Source organism: Amblyomma mixtum, chromosome 3, assembly GCF_055824585.1.
Source record: "Amblyomma mixtum isolate Tamu chromosome 3, ASM5582458v1, whole genome shotgun sequence".
Classification (NCBI taxonomy): domain Eukaryota; kingdom Metazoa; phylum Arthropoda; class Arachnida; order Ixodida; family Ixodidae; genus Amblyomma; species Amblyomma mixtum.
The window spans coordinates 166,451,917-166,474,706 of record NC_143014.1 but is presented as its reverse complement, the minus strand read 5'-3'; the positions used below and the strand labels follow the sequence as shown (position 1 = coordinate 166,474,706).

The 22,790-nt window shown below is 48.0% G+C and overlaps 1 protein-coding gene across 3 annotated transcripts in view; it reads left to right on the top strand.

Moving 5' to 3' along the window:
• The window catches only part of LOC149352619 (sushi, von Willebrand factor type A, EGF and pentraxin domain-containing protein 1-like), a 261,506-nt gene that overhangs the window by 164,765 nt on the left and 73,951 nt on the right, over window positions 1-22,790 (top strand). For 2 of the 3 annotated variants that reach the window (XM_089581812.1, XM_089581811.1), the window contains exon 17: window positions 10,655-10,716. The exons of the other annotated variant lie outside the window; for it this stretch is intronic. In XM_089581812.1, the coding sequence (XP_089437938.1) occupies window positions 10,655-10,716 (62 nt within the window). The remainder of the gene's footprint in view (window positions 1-10,654; window positions 10,717-22,790) is intronic. 3 annotated transcript variants of the gene reach the window in all.

Sequence of the window (22,790 nt, the reverse complement as noted above, 5' to 3'; positions counted from 1 at the left end):
CGACCCGGAAACCAGATCCCAGTTGTCAGAGTGGAAGCATTCCACGTCACCAAGACTTAAGAAGGCCCGCCAATTGCGCAGCAATGTGAAAGTGATGCTGACTGCTTTCTTTGACACCCTCTGTGTGGCAGACCACGAGTACGCACTCTACAGGGTCAAACAATGACCAAAGAGTACTACAGGGATGTCTTCCGTTGCCTACGTGATGCTGTGCGGCGCAAGAACCCGGAGCTGAAGTCAACAGGAAATTGGCGCACCCATCGCGCCAATGCTCCTGCATATTCCTCGCACTCGAATCAGATTTTTTGGTGAAAAACCAGACTACTGTAGTTCAACAGACTCCTTACTGTCCTGATATGGCCCCTGCGATTTCTGGCTGGTTCCCAAAATCAAAAGGTCATTGAAAGGAGCGCGATTTCAGACAAGGAAGAACATTATGGCTGCAACGACAGCTGAGCTAAACTCCATTCCGAAAAGGGCCTTTTCGGAATACTTCCCACAATGGCAGCACCGCTGGGAGAAGTGTGTGGAGTCCCAAGTAGACTACTTTAAAGATGACTAGGTTTTCAACGCTCCAGTTATGAAAGTTTTTTTCAACGGCCAAAGGTCGGATACTTTTCTAACAGACCTCGTATATATATATATATATATATATATATATATATATATATATATATATATATATATATATGCTGTTCCGTCGCTCACAGCGCAATATAAAATGCTGCTGTAGCCTAAACCGCTCGATTCTTTGCGTTAAAAGTCCGCATGGCGGTGTCATTGTGCGTCAGTTGTTGTTTGAGTCGCGTAGCTGCCTGTCTTATTGACAAAAAATGGGAAAGTTCATACCGCATGCGGCGAAAAAAGACACTTTTGCAACAGGTGTAATGGTAGCCTACTGGTAGCCCCAAATCTTCTAAGCAGCAGAACGACGGAAACTCACGAACGCGAGAGGCGAAACGACGAGGGCTCCCCAAGCCTCACTGTGCTAGAAATGTCGCTGCCGGTACAACTCTTGGGGCAGCGTCTTCTTCTGCCCGGCATCGGGGCATGCGATACGGACTTTGGAAATTACGACCAAATCCGCGCGCTGTGCGAAATCTGAGTCCGTACATACCAGCGGTTTAGCCGTGATAAATATTTTATCAGGCTCTCTGAGCTATGCAACAGCCTGTAGGTCGTGTAAAAAGCTGTTAAGGAACAGTATACAAACCGCAGGAGCACAGATGTAGCCGCAATAGAACGTTGTCGCGAATCGGAGTGACGCGTCCCCGACTGCTGAAGGGGAACGCTTTCGCGTGCAGGTTCGAAGAACAAATTCGAATCAAACAAAACAAAACGAAGCCGTGTTTATAATTTAAAGGAAAGCAGCCAATGAAAAGACCGAAAACACTAAGGAAAACACACACTAGGCACGCGTAAAACACAACAGATAAAAAAGGAGAGAGTTCACCAGCTACAAAGCGTCCCAGGTGGTGCGGAATGCCTTGCAGGTAGCACAGACGCGGGTTGGCGAGTTGTGATGTGTCGCTGGCGTTGCGTTCAGGAAGGCGATGGTAGAGAGCCAGGAGATGAGGAACGGAGATGGATACGGGAGACGCTGACGAACTCGTGTCAGCCGCCCCCAAGAACGGAGCAGCTGCAGCAGGAAACCTGTAGCCAGGTTCTGTCGATGGCGTTCCGCAAACACCGTAGGCTTGTGCAGCCTATCCCAGGAAGCCTTGGCTGCTGCCTCTTCCGACCTCGAAATGGATGCAGTAGGCCTGCGTCGTTGATTCAGGGAGGTCCATGGCAGCACAGACCCGAAGTCTGCCGGCCGCCACCTCGACGCTTCAATGAGGCTTCATGACTTGCGTCGGTGATCCAAGGGAAGTCTCTGGCCGCTCGGATCTAACGTCCGACCGCTGCCTCTTCCACGCTTGAACGACCAGACTTGTGCTAGGGTGTCTTCCTCAACACCTCGGTTTGCTGACACGTAGCTCTACGCCATGCCGCGTGACTGGCTGTGCCGGCGAAGCACACCACATGATTGGAATTGAAACTTCGGATCGCTGCCATTTGTTAACCACAGCGCTGTCACAACGTTGCCTCTGCCTCAGGCCCATCACGCAAGTTGTTGATCTATCATGTACTAAACGGACAAAGCCTGAATTAGATGTGCGTAAGTCGCGAGACTAAATATGTCGAGTCTTTCAGCTGATACGTTACTCTCTTAATCCGAATATGTTTACTCTGAATCCGTGCAGCATCGTGATTTCTTGCTAAAGCCTCTTTTTTTTTGCGAAACGAAGACGGCAGCGCTTGAGATTTCATGAGCTATATTTACCCTACGTAATCCTTGGGAACCCGTAATGCAAACACTTGAGGTCTCTTATATTTTACACCCTGGTTATTACCTGTCAGTAGGCGAACTGATGTGGCTGATAGATTTGTTTTTGTGTAAACTATAGGTGTAGAAAGTGTTGATGTCAGTTTACCCAAAGGCTCATGCGACCGTGCAGTCGTACTGAAGGAGAGTGTGCGCTGCCGCGCGGTAATTATTTCGTTGTTTCATAAATCTCAGATGTGAAATCGAAGAGGCTGATTGCACGGTCTTTGCATAATGCATAGGGGTGATATATCAGGACTTGATGGTTATCACTCGCGCGGGGCAGGCCTGGAGCGGGCGCGCGTTCTCCTTTCGCGTGAACGGCGGAAACAGCGGCGGAGCGGTGGGGCTGTGGCGACCCCCCCCCCCCCCCCCCCCCCGCGGTGTGGTGGGAGGCGGAAATAGACCCCATTGCGAAGGCCGTAAGAAAAAGAGCGTGCGCGCCCCCCTCGACACCGGCCGTGATGAGGCTAGTCTAATGCGTCCATTAAGCGCTACATGGAGCTGTCCTCCAGTGAACTGATGCCTCATGTCGGAAATAATCGTTGCACTCCTCTTGAAAGAGAACTGTTGGACTGTCTTCAAACTAATTCCTCGCCCAGCTCTTGCACGATGACATCTAGCACACTGAACCTGCAAGGAAATGCATGATATCGTGATCATCAGCCTAATTACTACCATCGGAGAAAGTCAAAATTGTGACGCAGTGTATAGAAGGTACTCACAAAAAAAATTTGGTGGATAATTTGTTCTTGGCGCTTAAGAATATTTGAACATAACCTGTAAAAACATGAAAATACTGAATTTACCATGTGTCAAATGGCTATAATTTCTAATCTTATTGTGCCATGTCACACCCAGGCAAAGTGACCAAAAAGGAATTAAGTCTGATATTTTACACAAATAAACGCATTTTTTTGTTAGAATGTAAGAACTACGCATGCATAAATTACGAGCTGGGTTTAATGCGCCAGCATAGGAGAGCCACGAAGGTGAAAACTGTCCGGCGTCGACGTCTGTTTGCAATCTCCACCGGTCAACCATGGCAGGTGGTGTTTCGGGGAACTTCCTCCTCTCGTCCTGGCCTGTGTAGGGGAGAGGAGGTAGACGCCGGGATAAGAATGACTCGGCAGAAATGAAGCAATGAAGTGATTACGTGCACAAAGAATATAGAAACAGAATTGAAGTAGAATCAAAACTTGGAATAGAATCGGAATTTGGATAGAATCAAAACTGCAACAAATTTATAAGTGAAAGACAATGGAGTCGTAACTGGAATCGAATCAGAATTAGAATAGATTGGCCAGTGCAGAAAAATGCTGTTGCATTTACTCTTCACCACTGCAACTGATTGCCACTGCATTTTTTTAGCAGTTTTATGCCTTTGCTACACGGGTACATATTCGAATCACATCTGAGTCGAATGACATTCGAGGCTTGGAATGGCATTCGGACTCGCAGACTCCCGCGGTGCTACACGACACTTAACAAACACATTAGAAAGGCTCAACTCGTTTTCAGTGTACAGCGACGACGACGGCGGCGGTCACTGCGGTCACACTAGTCCGACAACGACACTATCACTGTCAGCAGCTGCATGTGATTATAGTGAAGCCACACTTGTCCAACAACGACGATATCGCGGCCAACAGCACCGTGTGATTATAGTGAAATCACACTAGTCCGACGACGAAAATATCACGGTCAACAGCAGCATGTGATTATAGTGAACTATCTAGTTCAGTGTAATATGATTGTAGTGGGACAAGCATTTAGGCCAACGGCCCCAACAAATCCGATCAGCGGACGGCCTCCATGTCCTCATGAGGTCGGAGGCTGAGCGAAAACGCCTAAGCTGATGAGGCGACGGTGTGAAAATATTCGCGCTTCTACATTATTCGCATTGGAAATAAACAATACGATCGGCTATATTTCACATGTATAGACTTGAACACTCACCAGCAATAGGCGCATGCCAAATTAACTTTAGTAGACCACGACTGCCTTCCCTTCCGCGACGACTTGGCCTAGCGAGTCCGCAGGGTTCGGTCTGTGACTGCGGGCGGTTGTGAAGAGCGAATTCACAAGTTTCAGCAAATGCAATAGGTCAACCAGTGTGGTTTTGACAACAGTGACCTGAAATCAACTATTGTTTGCATCGCAGGGCGTGAAAACGAAGAACGGGAAGCGCCGGTGACCCAGACTTCCGAGCAGTGCTTTACGGTCAGCAGCAGTTGTCGCCGTCGATAGCTTGTGGGAAGCAAGTTAGGCCCTTTCAGTTAAAGCGAACGGTCTCCAAACATACTTCTGGATAAAGTAGTTTAAAATAAAGTACTGCTCACGTCGAAGAAAGCCGGGACAATTAGCGAGAAGCGCCGGTCCTACAGGATGTCAACAACCCGGCTGTGAAGTGTTTCTCAGGCGGGCGATTGCATAAGCGCTTCCCACAGACGTCGGTCGCTCTGCGTAAACAAGCACGTGTACAACCGGTACAGAAGATCAGATATTATTTACTAGAACTATAGCGCAGATTGCGTCTTATGTCATGAAAACGAGCACTAGCTGTTCGTACGCAGCGATGTAAACAACCCTATGAGTGCAGTCGTCCTCATCGGCGCTCTGCTGGGGAAATTTCATTCTCAGGCGGTAAATTTTCATGGTGGTTTGGTTTGGTTTATGGGGCTTAACGTCCCAAAGCGACTAAGGCTATGAGACACGCCGTAGTGGAGGTCTCCGGAAATTTCGACTACCTGGGGTTCTTTAACGTGCACTGACATCGCACAGTACACGGGCCTCTAGAATTTCTCCTCCAAAGAAATTCAATCGCCGCGGCTGGGATCGAACCCGCGTCTTTCGGCTTTCGGAAGGCATTCGAAACGCCCGTGTAGCAGAGGTATTATTCAAGCGAAGCTACGGCACAGGTGGAGGCATCTCCTCCACAAGAACATCAAAATAGCCTATATGAACTATGTTTTCTTCTCCGTTTTGTGCAGCATGTCTTGCAAAGACGACTCGCACTTGTGCAAGATATGCTGAAGCCATGCAGGAGACTCAGGGCACATTTCGTTAAAACAAGTAATATTGAACTATATCTGCATCGTTTCACATGCACGTTACATTTTAGGCGGAACTCTTGCTTGAAGATCACGCGAAAAACCTCTCTGATAGATGAGAGTTCTGTTTGAGACAACTTGGGCAAAACTAGCTGTAAATACAAATTGCGCATTTTCTGGAACAGTTTGTGCAGCCTGCCAGAGCGCAAAGCAAAGAGCAGAATGATTTTCGATGTACTCAAGACTAATTCTATGTGTCATTAACTCTGACTGTATTCTGGCCTCTGTTATCTGCGATGTCGAGGAAGTGCCTACTGCATCTCCTTCGGAGAGGCACAGTATGCTCAAATGGAGAAGAGACTACACGCCTCATTCCTGTGACATCCTGGTAGCAGATAATGTGACATTATTTGAATGTTCGACCATTTGCTTCGGCATACAGTTCAAGGCCCGCAATGACTATATACCTTTCCTGGGGGCAGGTTACTGTTAGCGTATGAGACGAAATTGACGTCAGGATGGTGTAGCAGCCAAAAAAGGTGGCAAAGAAACTAAAACAGCCTCTATATATGTGCCTGTGAGATGACACTCAAACAGAAGCTTTTCACATTAGTACAGTTACATCCTTACATTGCCGCCCGAAACGCAGGACATCAAGCTGCGAAAACAGCTTCCATTGGTTATGTGCACTTGGTATTCACATGACAGATAAATAACACATAGTAATAATAAACATATTTCGATGAGTCAGCTAAACATTTAGTAGTTCTCCTCTTGACAGGAATAATCTGATATTTATATTGCCGATGGCCACTGTTTTACCTTTTTATGCGACCAAAAAAAAGGATGTGTGCACCATAGCCCTGCCAAATTTGTAACGCTAGCATGCCTTGCAAAAGTCATTTCAATTTACACAGTATTTCACACATTCAGAAGGGTGGCGGATCGGGCTAGTTGGTGCACGTTTGACATTTTTCGAAAGCACTTTGTCCGTGTTGTTTCTAAAAATATTTCACACATGTCTCGAAGTTTAGTAAGAGAGACTATTAGATCTCATTCTCAAATCAGGTGTCTTCTGTTCATCAAAGTGAATAGAAGGTACCTGTTTGATCATGAAATTAGCATTAATCGTATATTCTAAGAAAAGCTTTGACGTTTGAAAAATCATAAGCATAAGAACAATAATTTTTAAATTTTGATAGGCGCCGTATCCTTCGACGTATGATGCTGAATAGCGCATTCTAGGTGTGATAAAAGCTGCCACTATTTTATATTACTCATCAGCCATGAAATCAGTGCATGATAAATAAATCGCCAAAAGAAACAGGATTTGAATCCTACACTATTCACCGTGAAGACCAATATATATGAAGCCACAGCAGAAAGAAGGATGCCTAGAGGTCAGGCTCCATTATGCCTTGGCAGACAAAGCACTTAGTTTTCATCAATGCTTATTATTTGAACAAAATTGTTACGGTACTGAAGTTCCAAACTTTATCGAAATGATGTTTACCATTATCTCATAATTATTTACCTCTGCAAAAACTCCATAGTGGCAGGGCAGCCGGGTGGATAACAAATGTTGAAAACAAAGAAAGCTCCAAGGAATCCCAATGCCTTCTCCGTGCTGTCTGACGAGGTGCACTCCTCTCCGCCGACAACAAGGATAACTCGGCGGATGTCGCCCAGGCCTGCATGGACATAAAATTACTTCACATGCACACACTGGCCATTAAACGGGCGTGCAACGATTATGAGCTATAATTTGATACATTTTGCACAAGTACGCAGACTGAAGCAAGACACAAATCTACTAGCGCAATGCTACACAGTTACAGTTACCCCAGGTGGTCGAAATTTCCAGAGCCCTTCACTACGGCGTCCCTCATAGCCTGAGTTCCTTTGAGACGTTAAACCCCAATAAACCAAACCAAACGAAACAAGTTTCATTCTTGTTTTCTAATCTCAATGCTAAAGCGAATTATTTGTTTCATAAAAAATAAAGATTCCGCTCAAGGTATAGTATATAGCATACGGCAAGCTTGGTGCCACATAGATGACATCAAGGATTATCCCAAGCATCACAGGTAATTGGCCCAATACTGGAACTGGCTGGTGTCAGCCTGGTTCCTTTGTAGGGCCAGCCTTTGCCAATACATTTCCGGTATTGGGCCGACTAGCTGTGCTGCTGGGGATATTGGGTTCACCCTTAAACTGAAAGGGCAGCGAAGCCTCTAAGCGTGGTCTAGCCTGCGTTTTTGGTACCTAACATTTCTTTCTAGGGACAGTGCTGGTTCTACAAAATGAGGTCAATCTACTCATGACCATTTTTTGAGTCAATATTGCATAAATGAAAATATTACCCACTCATAATTGCAGCATGCAGTGTTGAGGTAGTCCCTCAAGCATGCTCTAAACTGCATGCTGAAAATTAACAAGTTGTACAAAATTTAATAAAATCTACATGAAGTACAGAAAGAGTGGGACAATATTTAATAAACCCTGCTAGAGGCATAGAAATAGTGTGAAAGTACGCATAAAATTGAGGACGCATGCACAAGGCCCAAGTAATTTCAAGACGGTTCGTTGCCTTCTTTGTTCGGTTTGTTCGGAGGGGCACAGGCCTCGCCAAACGTGGTTATTCGGTGGTGATGAGGGAGGTGACGTTCGGTGATGGAGATGAAGGAGACGAGGAAGTATATTTACAGAATCTACAAGAGTGATAACTACAAGTTACAGAAGCGAATTCACAAACACAAATTCAATAACTGTAACTTGAACGAAGCGATCTCACACAGCGATAACACTCGAAGACGTTACTTATCTACCGAAGGGTTTCAGTTTAAGCCTAGGTATTCTTCAAGTACGTGGTAAGCACGGAGCTTCTAGCTAGGCTAAACAAGACTGAGGTCTCATGCTTTTTTTTCATTTTTATAGGTTTTCGCAAGCAAAGAAGTTAGGGCGGTCATGTTTAGAAGCCCGCCCTAAACTTCTATAACCATTGACGTTTTAATACAAGGTAGCCACAGCCCCTGAAGGTTGAACACAACCTCGATCCCAGAGCTTGGCTATAAGAAAAAAGATACACATAACGAAAACATTCCGAACATCCTCTCCCCGCGGGAGTTCTTGTCCTTATCGCGTGATGCTGTTTTCCTTTCGCCGCCGAACTTGCGTGTCGCTTCTCGAATGATGTCGAGTTTTTCTAGCTACCCCTCAAGGCGAGTTATTAGAGAGTTTAAGTATTGGGTCACCGCGCATAAGGTGACCCTATCTGCACGCACATAGCGTTAGCGCTATCAGTACACATTCACGGCTTATAGAATAGGGTCGCAAGCGGTCGCTTAGCGTCGTTTGCACGCAGTGCCATGACGGCAGAAAAGAAAAGCTAGTAGAAGAAAAATATTTTACGCCAAACGTTTTTCTTTACAAAACAGTAATATAATAATATTCCAGTCGATTTAGAATTGAAACAGTACCTAATTAAAATAGTTGATTAATTTGTCTCTTAAGTTAACTTTGCACTCAAAAGTGGCCAACATCATCCAAGCACTGGACTCCGAGCACGAGCGCATATTGACTCTATGACGAGAACTGCGAACATCCACCGCATCACCCATAGCAATGCTGTCAACTAGCAGCGACAATACTGGTAATAGAGAGTTTTAGAATAGGGGGCCTCAAGGATTGGGGGCCCCCAAAAAATAGCGCGCAGCAACGATAGGGAAGCGTACACCGCTGAAATTTAGAATAGGAGCCTCCTCGACTCTGGACTTGGGTTCCTTGACTGCAGCACCATTGCCGCCAAGAACAGAAATGCTAAAAAAAAAATGAAAATGAACAACTAAAAATATTTTTGTTTTATATATCTGGTTCCTTTTCTGCACCATTAAATTTGCATACAAGAATCGAAACAGCCGCTAAAAACAAGAAATGCTATCCACATCTTGGGCGGAACCCGCCATGGTAACTCTCGCAGATGTAATTATTTTCAGTTTTGTTTACGTCCGCGAGAATAAAATATAGTGCGCAAATAAGAAAAGTGTGTTACCGGGATGCCAATTCTTTGTGACCCCTATTTGGACAAAATGACAAAATTGCCAACCTGCTTGTGGAGATCAGTAGTTCGAACCTCCCGCGCTTTCTGACGTGAAACGATGCGTCCTCCCTAAGCCTGGCAACTCTATGAACACGGAAGCAATCCGAAAATTTGGCGTATTTTATCGTTGAAATTTTGTGGTTCAGCCAACTTCAGCCAAAGTGAAAGGGTCGTCCGCCTTTAGTTTGCTGTGAACGTGAGCCACAGAGTAGCAGCAACGACCAATCGGTGATAAAGCGAGAGGCCCCGTTTCGAAGGGCGCCGCCATGTTGACCCACCGTAAAACGGCGTTCGGGCGCACGCTATTTGGCCGATTTAGCGTTTGCGTCGCCCGCTGACCACGGGCCGCTAGCGTTCTGCGCATGCGCAGTAGCGTCCCGCTATTCCCCTATGCCCCAAATCGATAGGGTGACCATATACTAAAACTCTCTATTTACTGGCTCATCGTAGAAGTGCAGGATAGCGGAGGGAGGAAACGAGCCCCGCGATGCTTCGCTGCTGTCACGAATGCCGGCAAACGAAATGGCCCTTCGCGAAACTCGAAGCAGGTTCGCATATTTCCGTGGAAGTGTGCGCCACGCGTGCCTTCTTGACAATGCTAGGAGCCATAGGCCGTCATAGCGATGCTTACACTGAATTCCACGCTTTTGTGGATGTTTGCGGGGTATGCCGGGTGTGCAGCTAGGGGCTTTACTGAGCACTCTCCGCATAGATCGAAGGCGCGTAGTGACCTCAAGTTACTGCAATTAAAATAAACTAATGATCGAGGCCATAATGAAGCGCGGCCTTACATCCTCCTCTCGCGTGATGCCGCACTATCATCACATCTATCGCAATTTACTGTATTTGTGCGTAAGCGATTCTGTTAGTGACTGGAGCCGCTAAGTATGAGGGACTGTATATACTCTACTTCAGAGTTTTACTTTCATAAACTCAATTCGATAATATAGTGTCGGGAAACATGTTCACAGGCTAAGCTCTTTTTGTTACATTGATAAATGCGGCGAAATGGCTCACACAGACAAACACGGAATATAAAACGCAAGTCTCTGCGGTTACAGTGTTGGTATTTTTGAAACATGCAAGTTAAAAAATCTTTATAGAATAAACTAATCGTCTTACTATTCTTTTCAGAGAAATGTGTCGTGCCTGAACACCACGGCACGAAAGTGAAGCGCCGCCGAATGCTGTCACAGGTACAGTGTTTTACGATCCATGATTATTGCACTTCCAAGTTCTTCTTCCTCTGCGCGCGTCGCTATTCTTATTTATTTTCTTTCTTTCGTTTGAGCGGAAAGGCATGTACGCGCCTCATTTGAGTGAGCCGGATGGCCTATCCTAACAGTTAGATAATTGCTGTGCCCTTCGCCCCTGCCTCCCCACACCATCTTTCAAGTCGTTTGCAGCGCCGTGAAGGCTGCGACTATCTGAGCCAATCAGAACTGCGTGCGCTGCAAAGCGTATTTCTCTGCGTACCTTGCCCCGTGACTGGTGGCTCTATCACTGGGAAGGAAAGGGCACCAGTGTCCAGCTCCTACACGCAGGAGGTTGGTTGGTTTTATGGGGTTTAACGTCCCAAAGCGACTAAGGCTATGAGAGACGCCGTAGTGGAGGGCTCCGGAAATTTCGACCACCTGGGGTTCTTTAACGTGCACTGACATCGCGCAGTACATGGGCCTCTAGAATTTCTCCTCCAAAGAAATTCAACCGCCGCGGCCAGGATCGAAACCGCGCATTTCGGGTCAGCAGCCGAGCACCATAACCACTGAGCCACCGCGGCGGGGCTACACGCAGGAGGCTTAAAGACATGCTTAAAGAGGAGACTCGGCCGACTCAGCGGACACCATGTTTATGAATGGCGGCGGACCACTTCGCAGCAAGCCTCCGCAGTAGTGTGCGCTTGCGGACTTGCTCTGCTATTTTAACCGGTGGATAAAACGCTTGCAGTGCTTTCAAAACATCATCCTTAGCTATGTTTTCGGTTACTCCAATAATTCTGTAAAAATAGCAACAACAATGCTCAAATATTTGAAGGACTATTTGATGCTTTCCTTGGCCTTGACTGGACGAGAGAGCTCTACCGTCCAGAGTGCTGCAAAATGTTTCTGAGGTCCTTCTAACCCCTCTTTTTCTTTTCAAACGGGATGAGCCAGGAGCACAAGGTCAGAAACGATGACCTTCCCTGATTGTTCAAGGATTCTGACGGTACTTCGAGCTATAGACCAGAATCCAGAGCCGCTCCTGGGCGCGGCCATATTCCGCCCTGGTGCGCCGCCGTGCGGGCGTTTCTTTGGGGACTGCGGGGCTGCGGCAGCTACGCGGCCGCGCCTGCATATAGCCGCGCTTCGGGCACTAAAAAAAAACATTGCCGAGCATACTTCCGCAGCGTGGCTGTGTTGCAGGAAGTATTCACGTTATCAAAGGGAGCACATTGATGCCTTTTAATGTCATTTAGTTTGACATTCACGTGAGTTGTGCTGACGCTTAGAACGCGCTCGTGCTTAAATCGCTACCGTCTTGGTGCTCCACTACAAAAAAAAAAAACTTTTTGTTCAATATGAAGTATTAGGTGTGCGGCTAGCATGCAGTTCCAATTCCCATGCACTCTTAATCCTTCGGCCATAAAGTACCACCCACAAACAGGGCTTTCTTGTCGCATGCGTGGTGCGCCAGTTTATCAACAAATTACCGCTGTGAGCTTAACTTAGTCGCAGCGCCAACAAAGAACAAAATTTGTCATGGTGTATGCAACCTGGTGCATAAAAACGTACTTTTGCTCAAATTATCAAAAGCTTGAATAGATATTAGCAGCGAATCTAGCTTTCACGAATTCTGAGGTCCGAAGTCGCGTTCATTTTATTCGGTAGCTCTCGCCGCGTGTGACATTGTTGCGTAGGCGTTTGGCTAAGTGCGAATGAATGTATTAAAATCGCGCATATTTTCCTATGATTAAGGTAGATAGCAAAGGCAGAAAGACACTACGGTAAACCTTTTACACCCCCCCCCCCCTTCCTTGATCCCTATGACATGCGTGCGGAAAGAGCAACTGAAATCGGTAGCGGTCGTGCTTACAATCCTGTGCAAGAAATGTGTTTAATGGGAACTAGAGCCAGCTCAGCGCAAGGATCTAGGTGATTGAAAACACGCGCTTCGTCGGGGAAACCTTCAGTCTGCAGCTCGCCTATCCAGTTACTATACCACTGAATCAAATCAATAAATCTACATTCCTGTGCTAAAATTATAGATGATAGCGCACGTAAAAGACGGCAACAAACGACACGCCAGCGCAGAAATCTGCAGAAATCTGACCGAAGCCGGAAAACTTCCCTTTTACCTCCTCCTACTCCCAACAGGCCTACTCTTCACCGACAGGCGGCAGCATGTCCATGATGGTTTTTCCCTCATCGCTAGGCTGTGGCAACTTCCCTCCTCAAGGGGGGAAGATAATAAAAAAGAGGAAGAAAGAAACAATACCTCCCATCCCGGTTCACTTGGATCTGCAGGGCCAATTCAAACGCCATAATCTCATGCCTGCAATGACACATACAACCGCATCTCTCCAAGAGGAGAGCCTATCTGACAGTGCTTTCACGGATGCCTTCGTTCTCCTATGTATTGCGCAGCCGACCGCAGGTTAGCAGCATTTCAAAACGTCAAGCTGCAGAACACCACCGTGCGTGGCAACGGCCACTCTCCTAGACTCAATCGCTGAAAAACCGTGGCCACAGGCTCTAGCACAAATGGTTGCTATGCCCCATCAGCATGCCTGGCAGCGAGAAAGCCGACACGCTTGCCAGAGCACCTCATGGTCCTGAATCCCTCTAACCCCCACTCCCCCGTCTCCACAGCGGTGATGTCCTTCGATTACTCTATAACTGTCATCAAGAAAAGGCATCATCAGCCAGCATCCAGACATTGGATATCATCTCATGCCTGCTTGAAACGGCTACCTGAGAAGCTGACCCGAAGAGAACACTCTCTCTTCCTCCGCTTACGAATCGGCTGTTATTAGACAGCGTACAGGAGTTACCTCCATGCGAGAGCCTAGTCGCAACCCTTCTCGGTGTGCGGCCAGGACAAGACCATGGACCACCTCCTCTGCCACTTTCCAGTGCATCACGCCAACCGGAGGCCCCGCTTCCAAGACCTGGGCCTACTTTCCGACACAGGAGTACACCTCCTGTTCCCCAGTAGCAAACACCTCCCAGCCCTTGGGCTCCTCGAGCTCCACTTGGACACGACTGAGCCGTCTTCAGTTTTGTTAACTGCGCAAGGTCTGCAAATCACCATTTCCTGAACTTGACAGAACCGCCACCAATCCCAATCCTTGCTACCTCGGTGCCCTCCTGAACTAAGAAAAACAAGGGCTAGTGTCTGTACCTCTCCCCTCAATAGTCACAGCAACAACAAATGAGATAGCCTTTGCAGTGGTAGATTTAAATCAGGAAGGCGCAAACCTGCCTTCGAGACCATTGCGCCGCTCGTACTCTGGAAATGCCCTGGGAATTCAATGGTGCTAGTTCGGGTTCATCGGGAGGCTATGCGTCTTGAAACAATGACTTCCACTTCGATTTGTGGCTGACGACGATGCCCATACTGGTCGTTTGGAATAATTTTCACTCTGGTACAAGACATACGGGGTTTGACGTCCCAAAGCGAACCGTGTGCTAAGAGGGACCCTGTCACGGGTTCGGTGACTACGCGATGTCACCACCGAGTCCTGACAATGAGGGGGTGGCCGTTTGATGCCAGCGTAGCCGGTAAGGAAACGTAGTGAATGAGACGGAGGCGTGTTAAGAGGTAACAACAACAAAACAACTTTATAGTTTCGATTGAAGAATACCACAGCTTTCACAGACGCCTAGTGTACACCCTACAAAACAATGGCGGGAATCACATAGCATTAAATACACTGAATTAAGTTATACATTGAATATGTCTACACAGGTCAGAACACAAGTGAGAGCCCAATTAGCTACAGTCGATAAAAGTCCAGAAGGGGAACAAACATACAGTCAACCGGGGAGCGCGGCAGCAGTCCATCCACAAACACGCAGTCAATGCGGCCTCCGAAGGCGACGTCCTTCCAGAGCAGCTTGCGGTTTCAAGGATGCGGGGCGGCGGCTCGAAGTCCCGGGAGTTCGCGGCGGCAGCGTCTCCACCGACGAGCGGACTGAAGTTCGTGCCCATACGGCCCCCTTTTAATGTCCTCGGGCGCTAGCGGGCGAGGAAGTCGCGGCGCCACAGAGTCGGTGTCGAAAAAGCAAACACCAAAAAGCGTAACAAGAGCACGTAGGCACCTACACTTTGACACTGCATGGCCGCCATCTTAGAGGGAGAAAAATTAACGGACAACTAAAAAGAAGCCCTAGGCTTCGACTCTGGATTCGGTGACCTTGGAACAGCAAAAAAGTAAAACACAACCAAAAAGGGAGTCACGTACACCCGCAACTTCTTTCCTGCTAATGGTCAGCTCAAGACTTCGGCAGTATCGCTGTCGGTCATGAGCCGGGAAAAGTAAGAGGTACACAAAACAAGCAGCACGTACAGTCGGGGACAAAAGTCTCCGGACCACGTGTTCCTCTAGCGAAGCCTATAGCTCTGTCATTGTCACAAAGTGCGCGCACGCCTTTTCTTTCTTTTTTCTTCTCCGACCAAAGTGGCCAGGGCTGGCCACGGCGTCGGTTGTATGCGGGCATGTCGCGACGCAGCGGCGATGATTTTGCCTCCCCCCGCGTGGGCGGTTGACCCCTCGCGACGCTGGGGGTCAAGGCTACGTCGCCCCCTCCTCAGGATTACCGGCGGGAAGCGAGTGCTTTCACGAGGTACGGACGGGAAGCGGCCGGTTGAATGCCCCCACCCCCTATTCCCGATCTTCGAAGGCTTCTCGTTAGGACCGTAGCTCTCCTTCGCGCCCCCTTCAGCTTCTTCACGTTTCTTCTCCCCCCTTCTCAACATCTGTATATCGTTGGTGCACGGGGCCGAGAGGATTCGTTTGCTTTTGTTTGTTTTCTGTTGTTTGTCACGGGAACGCGGTGGCGGGAAAATCACGACCGAGTTAGTTGGCTTAGAGATTTCGGTGCGTGCGGACGTGTGTGGGGTCAGCCAGGGCAGTGGTCGGCAAGCGAGCCTAGGCGGTGTCTGACGCGTAGAGCGCGGCGACGGCGGCCCCGAAAGACGCGTGGAAGACGCGTAACCCGTGGCCCAAGTTCGCCCGTATCCGCACCCCCCCATCAGCACCGCGCGCTTCCGCAGCCCGACGCTCCGTGCGACCGGACCTTGCCACTACGCAGCTAAGCCTCCGATTCTCACCACTCGCTTTGCTCTTTTCTTTGTTCTGTCGCTATTCTCGTCCTATTCTTTTGTATATTGAGGCGGAAGCCTTTAATGTCTCATCGTTGTAAGCAGCAGTTGTCGACAGAAAATGTCACGCTTTTCAATTGGTGGAAGCGGTCGTGACGTCACAGTGCGCGAATTTCAAACCGGGCCAATTGTACTTTGGCTGGTAACCATGCAACCAATTGAAGGGATCGTATAGTGATGCTCCAAGTAAGTGGGGCTGAGCTTAGTTAATTGCTTGATTACCCAATTAGCCTAATTAGCTTTACTAGTCAGGCCATATAAATAAATAAAACCGATTAAGAAATTGGTCGAGCTCAGGAATCGAACCCCGGTCTTCGGCGTGAGAGACGAGCATGCTACCCACTCCGCCATGCCTGCTCGATGGTTTGGAATGAACAAAGGCGCGTCTAGTGAATACGGTGTCTTCACTCACTCTCATCCTCCTCCATTCCCTTCCCGCTAGGTTTAGGTGTCCACCGACAAATGAGAGACAGATACATTTCCTTTCCTCAAAAACCAATTTACTGACGAGCGAGGCGTAGAACCGAATGGGCGATGGCGTTCTATGGACTCCTTGGCAGCGTTGCAAGACGCTGTCGCGTTCCACTCTTAGGGGCATCAGTGACCACACTTTAGGTCAAAAAAGTGCCCCCCTGAATTTTGTGAGACAGTTACTGCGTAATTTCCTTTCCTCAAATACAATTTTCATTTTCTTCATTACGGCTCCTCTTTATCTATCTTCTTTCACTCCCACTTCCTCCCTTCCTCTACGGTGCGGTTCAGGTGTCCACCGAGATGACAGAGAATTACTGCGCCATTTCCTTTCCTCAAAAAGCGTTGCGTTCAAAGGGCAAGGCATCGCGCTGAACGGGTGGTGTTCCGTGGACTCCCTGGCAGCGCTACAACGCGCTGTCGCGTTCCACTCATAAAGGCGAAGCTTAAGCCTCATTAATTAGCAGTTAATTAGTATTCAGGCATTAATCAGTAATTAACCATTAATTAGTGATTTGTCATCACTTAGTAATTAGTACTCAATTATATGTGACGCCACCGGTGCCACAGAAACAGCGAAGGTGGTGCGGAAAAAGCTTCCGCCTCTACCCACTTTAGACAGTCAAAGTGCCCCCTGAATTTTGCTTTAATCGTGTAACCTTGTTGTATAGTTCTCGCCCTGTTGTTTTCCTTCTTCTTGTTAATAGTTTGTGTTTGTGTTCTGATTTTGTGCTTGTTCGCATCGCGCCTGTGCATTACCGCTATTTTGCTTGGCTTGTTTCGTGACCGTTGTTCTTGTTCTTACCCGAGTAAAAGGGTTGCTAAGAAACTTGCCTATACGCCTCATGCCTCCGGTCAACGGCTAATCAGGCGTGGCCCCTATCGCCGGTCAGCAGCCTAACCTCATCTTCCGCACGCGGGGTGGAGAGGTTTGTCGCTCCTCCCCCTCCGAGCTTACGGAGAGTGCAGCAGTGGGCAGGTTGGCCCGATTAATTATAACTTCGGCGCCAACCAAACATCAAGCCGCCCACGATATCTTGACAGTTATTAGTCGGCTTCTGGAGACCACACTTGTGGAGGTAAAAGTTAATTTTTTATTCTTTCATCTCCACAAGTACGGTCTCCAGCTGCTGTCTGATAGTAGAGCTATAAGCTTTGTTTGAGAAACACGTGGTCCGAAGACTTTTGTCCCCGACTGTACGCCTCCGCTTGCGCAATGCGAATGGGTTGTCTAACTAACTGAAACAGCGTGCATATATTCGTGCTCTTCCGGAGACACATACAGGTTACACGGTCACACTATGTTAAAGAAACGCGGACACATCAGTTTTATACAAAACAAAAGTAATTTACAGGTTGCCGCCGCTTCTGTGACAGACCCCATACTTGAGTGCTCGTGGTTAATTTCGTCCATCTGGCGCTCTTCAAAACGACAATGATGACAAATAGAAGTTTGCCTGTATCAGTAGGGTCATCATCAGCAGCAGCAGTCTGACTACCCCTACTACAGGGCAAAGGTCTCTCGCATATGGTTAACTTGGTCCTGTGCCATCCGCGGCCACCATATCTGCGTAATCAATAGGGCACCATGTTCTAATCACAAAAAGCCACTCTCACCTAAAACGGTGGCTTGATAAGCTAGAAAAGCACAAAAAAAACGAAATGCAGTTCTTTTTATCACCGCCAGATTTTGCAAGTAAAATGCGTGCGTCAGGACCAATTTTTGGGTGCGGGTCCCAGAGGTTACGCCACACCGCCATTCATTACAAAGCGGTGACAATACGTCCTTTTCGGTAAGGACATCCCGACTTTGAATCGATTGGCTGGAATATATGGTCAATATACAACGACGAAGACAGTGCGGGGCTCGTGCACAGAGCGCCAAGAGGACGAAGTGTGTACGCCGTTGGCCGGCAGTGGAGTATTCCCTGCAGTCCTCAGGTGTCCACCTATGTGTATGCTGATGGCATCGCCTTTTTTCCTTCAGAGGACGACATTTCCTCTTTTTACCAGTCCTTACAGTCCTACCTGAATGTCCTAGACCAATGGTTAGCAGACATTAATCTGTCCCTTAATGTCAATAAATGTACTTTATTGGTTTTTCCGCTCTCTCATCCAGTTAATATATCTATTGTTTACCGGAACTATGTAATTCCTCAAGTGCAAAGTGTCAAATACCTCGGAGTAATTTGTGATCCTTCTCTTTCCTGAGGGGCCCATATCGAGCAGATCACTGCGAAAGGAGTCCGAGCAGTCGGTATGCTGCGCAGGCTGAGCAGTGTTCGATCTGGCATGAGAAGGCACTCACTTCTTATGATTTATAGAATGTACGTCCGTCCAGTCTTAGAGTTCGGCTGTGTTTTATTCGCTGGTGCGCCAGCGTATAAACTTTGCCCCTTGATTCTCTTGGAGCGGGAGGCGTTGCGCCTTTGTTTGGGCCTTCCAAAATGTGTGGCGAATTCCGTTTTGTACCTGGAAGCGCGTATTCCATCATTGGCTTCTAGATTTCGGCTCTTAACGGTGAAAAGATTTGTAAGAATGTGCGATCCTTCGCTTCATGCCTCCAATTTGATCTTTCTTCGTCAGCCTCGGCCATTTTTCAACGAAACCTGGTCTCGTTTCCGTACCCCTCAGATATGTTTTGTGCAATCCCTCCTTGACCCCTTAAACGTCCGCATTTCGGACATCCTTCCGGTATGCGCCAACTCTTCATCTATTCAGATTGTCTTCGATGACATCTTTCCAAAACATGCAAAGTTAATGCCTTTTCATTTGCTCAGAGGTTTACTGCAGGATTACCTGCTGTGCTTTAAATCTCATGTGCTCATACCGACAGACGCCTCACAGTGTGAAGAAAAGGCCGGTGTTGGCATTTTCTCCATCTCCCTTGACTAGTCATTCTCACTCTGCCTTCCCGATTACACCCCTATTTATTTAGCCTAATTTCTAGCGGTAGTCTTGGCGTTGCGCAAATTAAACAGCTCCTTCTCTTCTGTCATAATTATGGCGGATTCATTATCGTTGTGTTCCTCTCTCACCGCGCCTACAACATCTCAGGCACTTCGCTTACTCAAATGCTTGGTTCCACCCCACGTGTGTTCATTACGGTTGGTCTGGGTGCCTGGGCACAGAGGAATCCATTTGAATGAGGTTGCCGATACCCTGGCGAAGGCATCTCTTCAAGGCCCAGTCGTATCTGTGCTTCCACTCAGCGCATATATTACGGCGGCCAGGTTTCGCAGGTATCTGCTCTTGAAAGAATTCGCAGCATCAGCTCTGACCTCCTCTCCCGAATTCCGGCATCTCCTTTACCCGTGGTGCAGTAAAGGATGGCGATCACGCAAGCTTGAGGTTTCCTTCACGCGTCTACGTTGTCGCGTGCCTCACTTAAACTTCTACCTTTATAGATCTGGTCTGGCGGTCTCCCCATTGTGCCCGTTCTGCGGAGAACCCGTAACGATAGATCATTTCTTGTTGACCTGCCGCCGTTTCTCCTCTTTAAGGAGCCGCCTGCTGGAGCATCCGTTACGACAGCTAGGTCTAAGTCTGTCAGCTGGGGTTGCTTTGTCTCTTGGGGCTTCCTCCCTTGGGCACAGCAACTGGAATGTGCTCTCCGCCATGCAAAACTTCCTTACAGACACTAAACGGCTGCCGTGTTAAGCTCTGCTCTTTCTCATGATCAATATTTCCCTGGAACGAAAGCTTTCCGAAACATGGAATATTTAGCGCCGTTCTCTATTCCAGTCACCGATCTCACAGTATTTGTTTAGCTTATTTCAATTACTCCCCTGAGTTTCTTTCATTTATTTCCTAATTGCTGTTATTATCATTATTATTTTATTTTCCCCATCATTATTTTCTTGTTTAACATTTTGTGCACATATCAGTTGCCGCCTGTGTCTTGGCCAATCCCCCGCAGTGGGTACGCACCATTATCTAGAGGACAACAACAACAACGACTTATCTGCTGTCAGCTATCTCTCTGTGACTACGCATACTCCTTGTGTGCGTACATCTACGTAACATCTCTTGGTGGAGGTAGCGGGTTCGAGCCAACGAGCCGACTAGCCGACTCATCGAGATAGCTACCGACGCGGCCCCCCGTCTGCGCCTGCCAGGCCAACTGTCGTTGTAGCCCACCCTTGCGACCTGGGCACATTCTGCGGTACAGATGGCGTGGACGTCGAGGACTGGCTCTCGCTGTACGAGCGTGTGAGCACACACAACAGGTGGGACCCGACGATGAATTTGGCCAACGTCATTTTCTACTTGACGGGCACCGCAAGGGTCTGGTTCGAGACCCACGAGGAAGAACTCACCAATTGGGACCTGTGCAATCAGAAGCTTACCGAATTGTTGGGTAAGCCATTCGGACGTCAGCTGGGCGCGAAGAAGGAGCTTGCATGCCGCGCACAATCGTCCACAGAGTCCTATAGGTCTTACATTCAGGACATTTTATCCCTCTGCATGAAAGTTGATTCCGCCATGTCAGAGTGACAAAGTCGGTCACGTTCTAAAGGGAATGGCAGACGACGCCTTCAACTTGCAGGTGTACAAGGACTGTGGAACGGTTGACGCAATCCTAAAAGAATGCCGCCGGTTTGAACAAGCGAAGAGCCGCCGTATTTTCCCCCAGTTCACGCGGTTGCCGAACACGGCGGCAACGTCGTCCTGCGTAGACTCACCCCAACCGTGCCCCCTGCCAACATCCGACAGCCTGACAAGACTTGTGCGCCGAGAACTAGAGGCAGTATCTCCCACAGTTTCCCAATTATCGATACCGGACAGTGCCCCTGCGGTATCTCTTATACAGGCTGTTGTCCGACAAGAATTCGCCAATCTCGGGATACGACCTGTATGCTCCATTAGTTGCCCAGATGCTCGTCGTGAGTCTCCGGTGCTCGGTGCCCAACATCCGTACCACACTCGCCGCAGCCGCAACCCAGATGAGTGGAGGACACCTGACGACAGGCCCATCTGTTTTAACTGCTCCCGAGTTGGTCACATCTCTCGACAATGCCGAAGCCGTCCGTCATCGACCTACCGCCGCTATCCTGATTCTGTCTATTCCCGCCTCTCGTCGTCGCCCACTGAACCACAGTTCGCGAGCTCCGACGCTCAGGCCCCTCCCACCAACCGCTCGTCGTCGCCTTACCGTCGTCGATCTCCGTCGCCCCAATCTCGCCGCCCGTCATCTCCTGGCTCGTATGCACGATCCCGTTCGGAAATCTGATGGCTGCAGCGTCTGGAGGTGATGCTGCTCCGACGACCGGACTTGAAAATCCTCCTTTGACTCTCCATGCCCGATGGAACATACTTAGCGTCGACATGGACGAGATCCCTGTTACTGCTCTCATCGACACGGGATTGCACGTCGCCGTTATGAATTCCCGTCTACTGCGTCGCCTAAGGAAAGTGCTCACTCCTGCCCACTCCGCTGTTGTTCGTGTCGCCGATGGCCGTACTTCCGCTGTCGCAGGAATGTGCACAGCCCGTGTGTCAATCGCCGAATGAATTTTTCCGGCTGATAAATAAGCTTTTCGCGGATACACTTTCTCTAAAAGATTAAGCGGCTGAACAGTAGCAGTTGCAAAGTTAACTATTCAATATTAGTTAACCAGCCTGCTAGTTAGCACGTCTTAGCTGTATTCTGGTGTACTACACCACTGACAGTGTTATGCCTAATCACTCTTGTACTTCGAAAAGCTTAGATTTAAAAATTGTGTGAAGTCTCAGGTTACACGCCCTGTATATACCAGGTATGCCAGCTAAATGTAACCACGCTTTTAAAAAACACGGGGTAACCTAGCCGTCTGAAACCAAATGAGGGTTGTTTAGAATCGCGTGACCTAGTCTGTAGTATTTTTTTCGTTCTTCATGGTTGACTAATTAGTTAAGCTTAATTAACTAACTTTTTAATTATTGACTTGAGGAACAAAGTGTCAATGGAAAAGTTGTAGATCGCTTTGAGAAACAGCTTACTGAGACATTTGCAGCAAAGTAATATTTACGTAAAGTAGTTTTTTTACTGGCCTTTAACCATAACCCACACAATAAGAAAAAGCTTCCACATGACAAATGTGCCACTTCAACGTCCCAAGATGCGCTTTAAAGAATAAAATTCATTTTTTCTGAAATCCTCTCCTCGATGAGACTTTGGGTGCACATTGGGGCAGAGGAGTGAGCGAGTAGCTGGTCACGTGACAACTTTCTTTTAAGGCCAATAAATGAAGCTACGTAAATCGTACCTTGACGGAAACAGCACTACTAGCAGTTTTTCGAGGTGGTCTAAAACTTTTGCATTGACACTTTCTTCCTGAAGTTATTAACTAAAAAGTTAGCTAATTAACCTTAACTAATTAATTAACTTTGAAGAGCGAAAAAAATACTCAAGACTAGGCCACGCAACTATGAACAACCCTGAGTTGGTTTCACT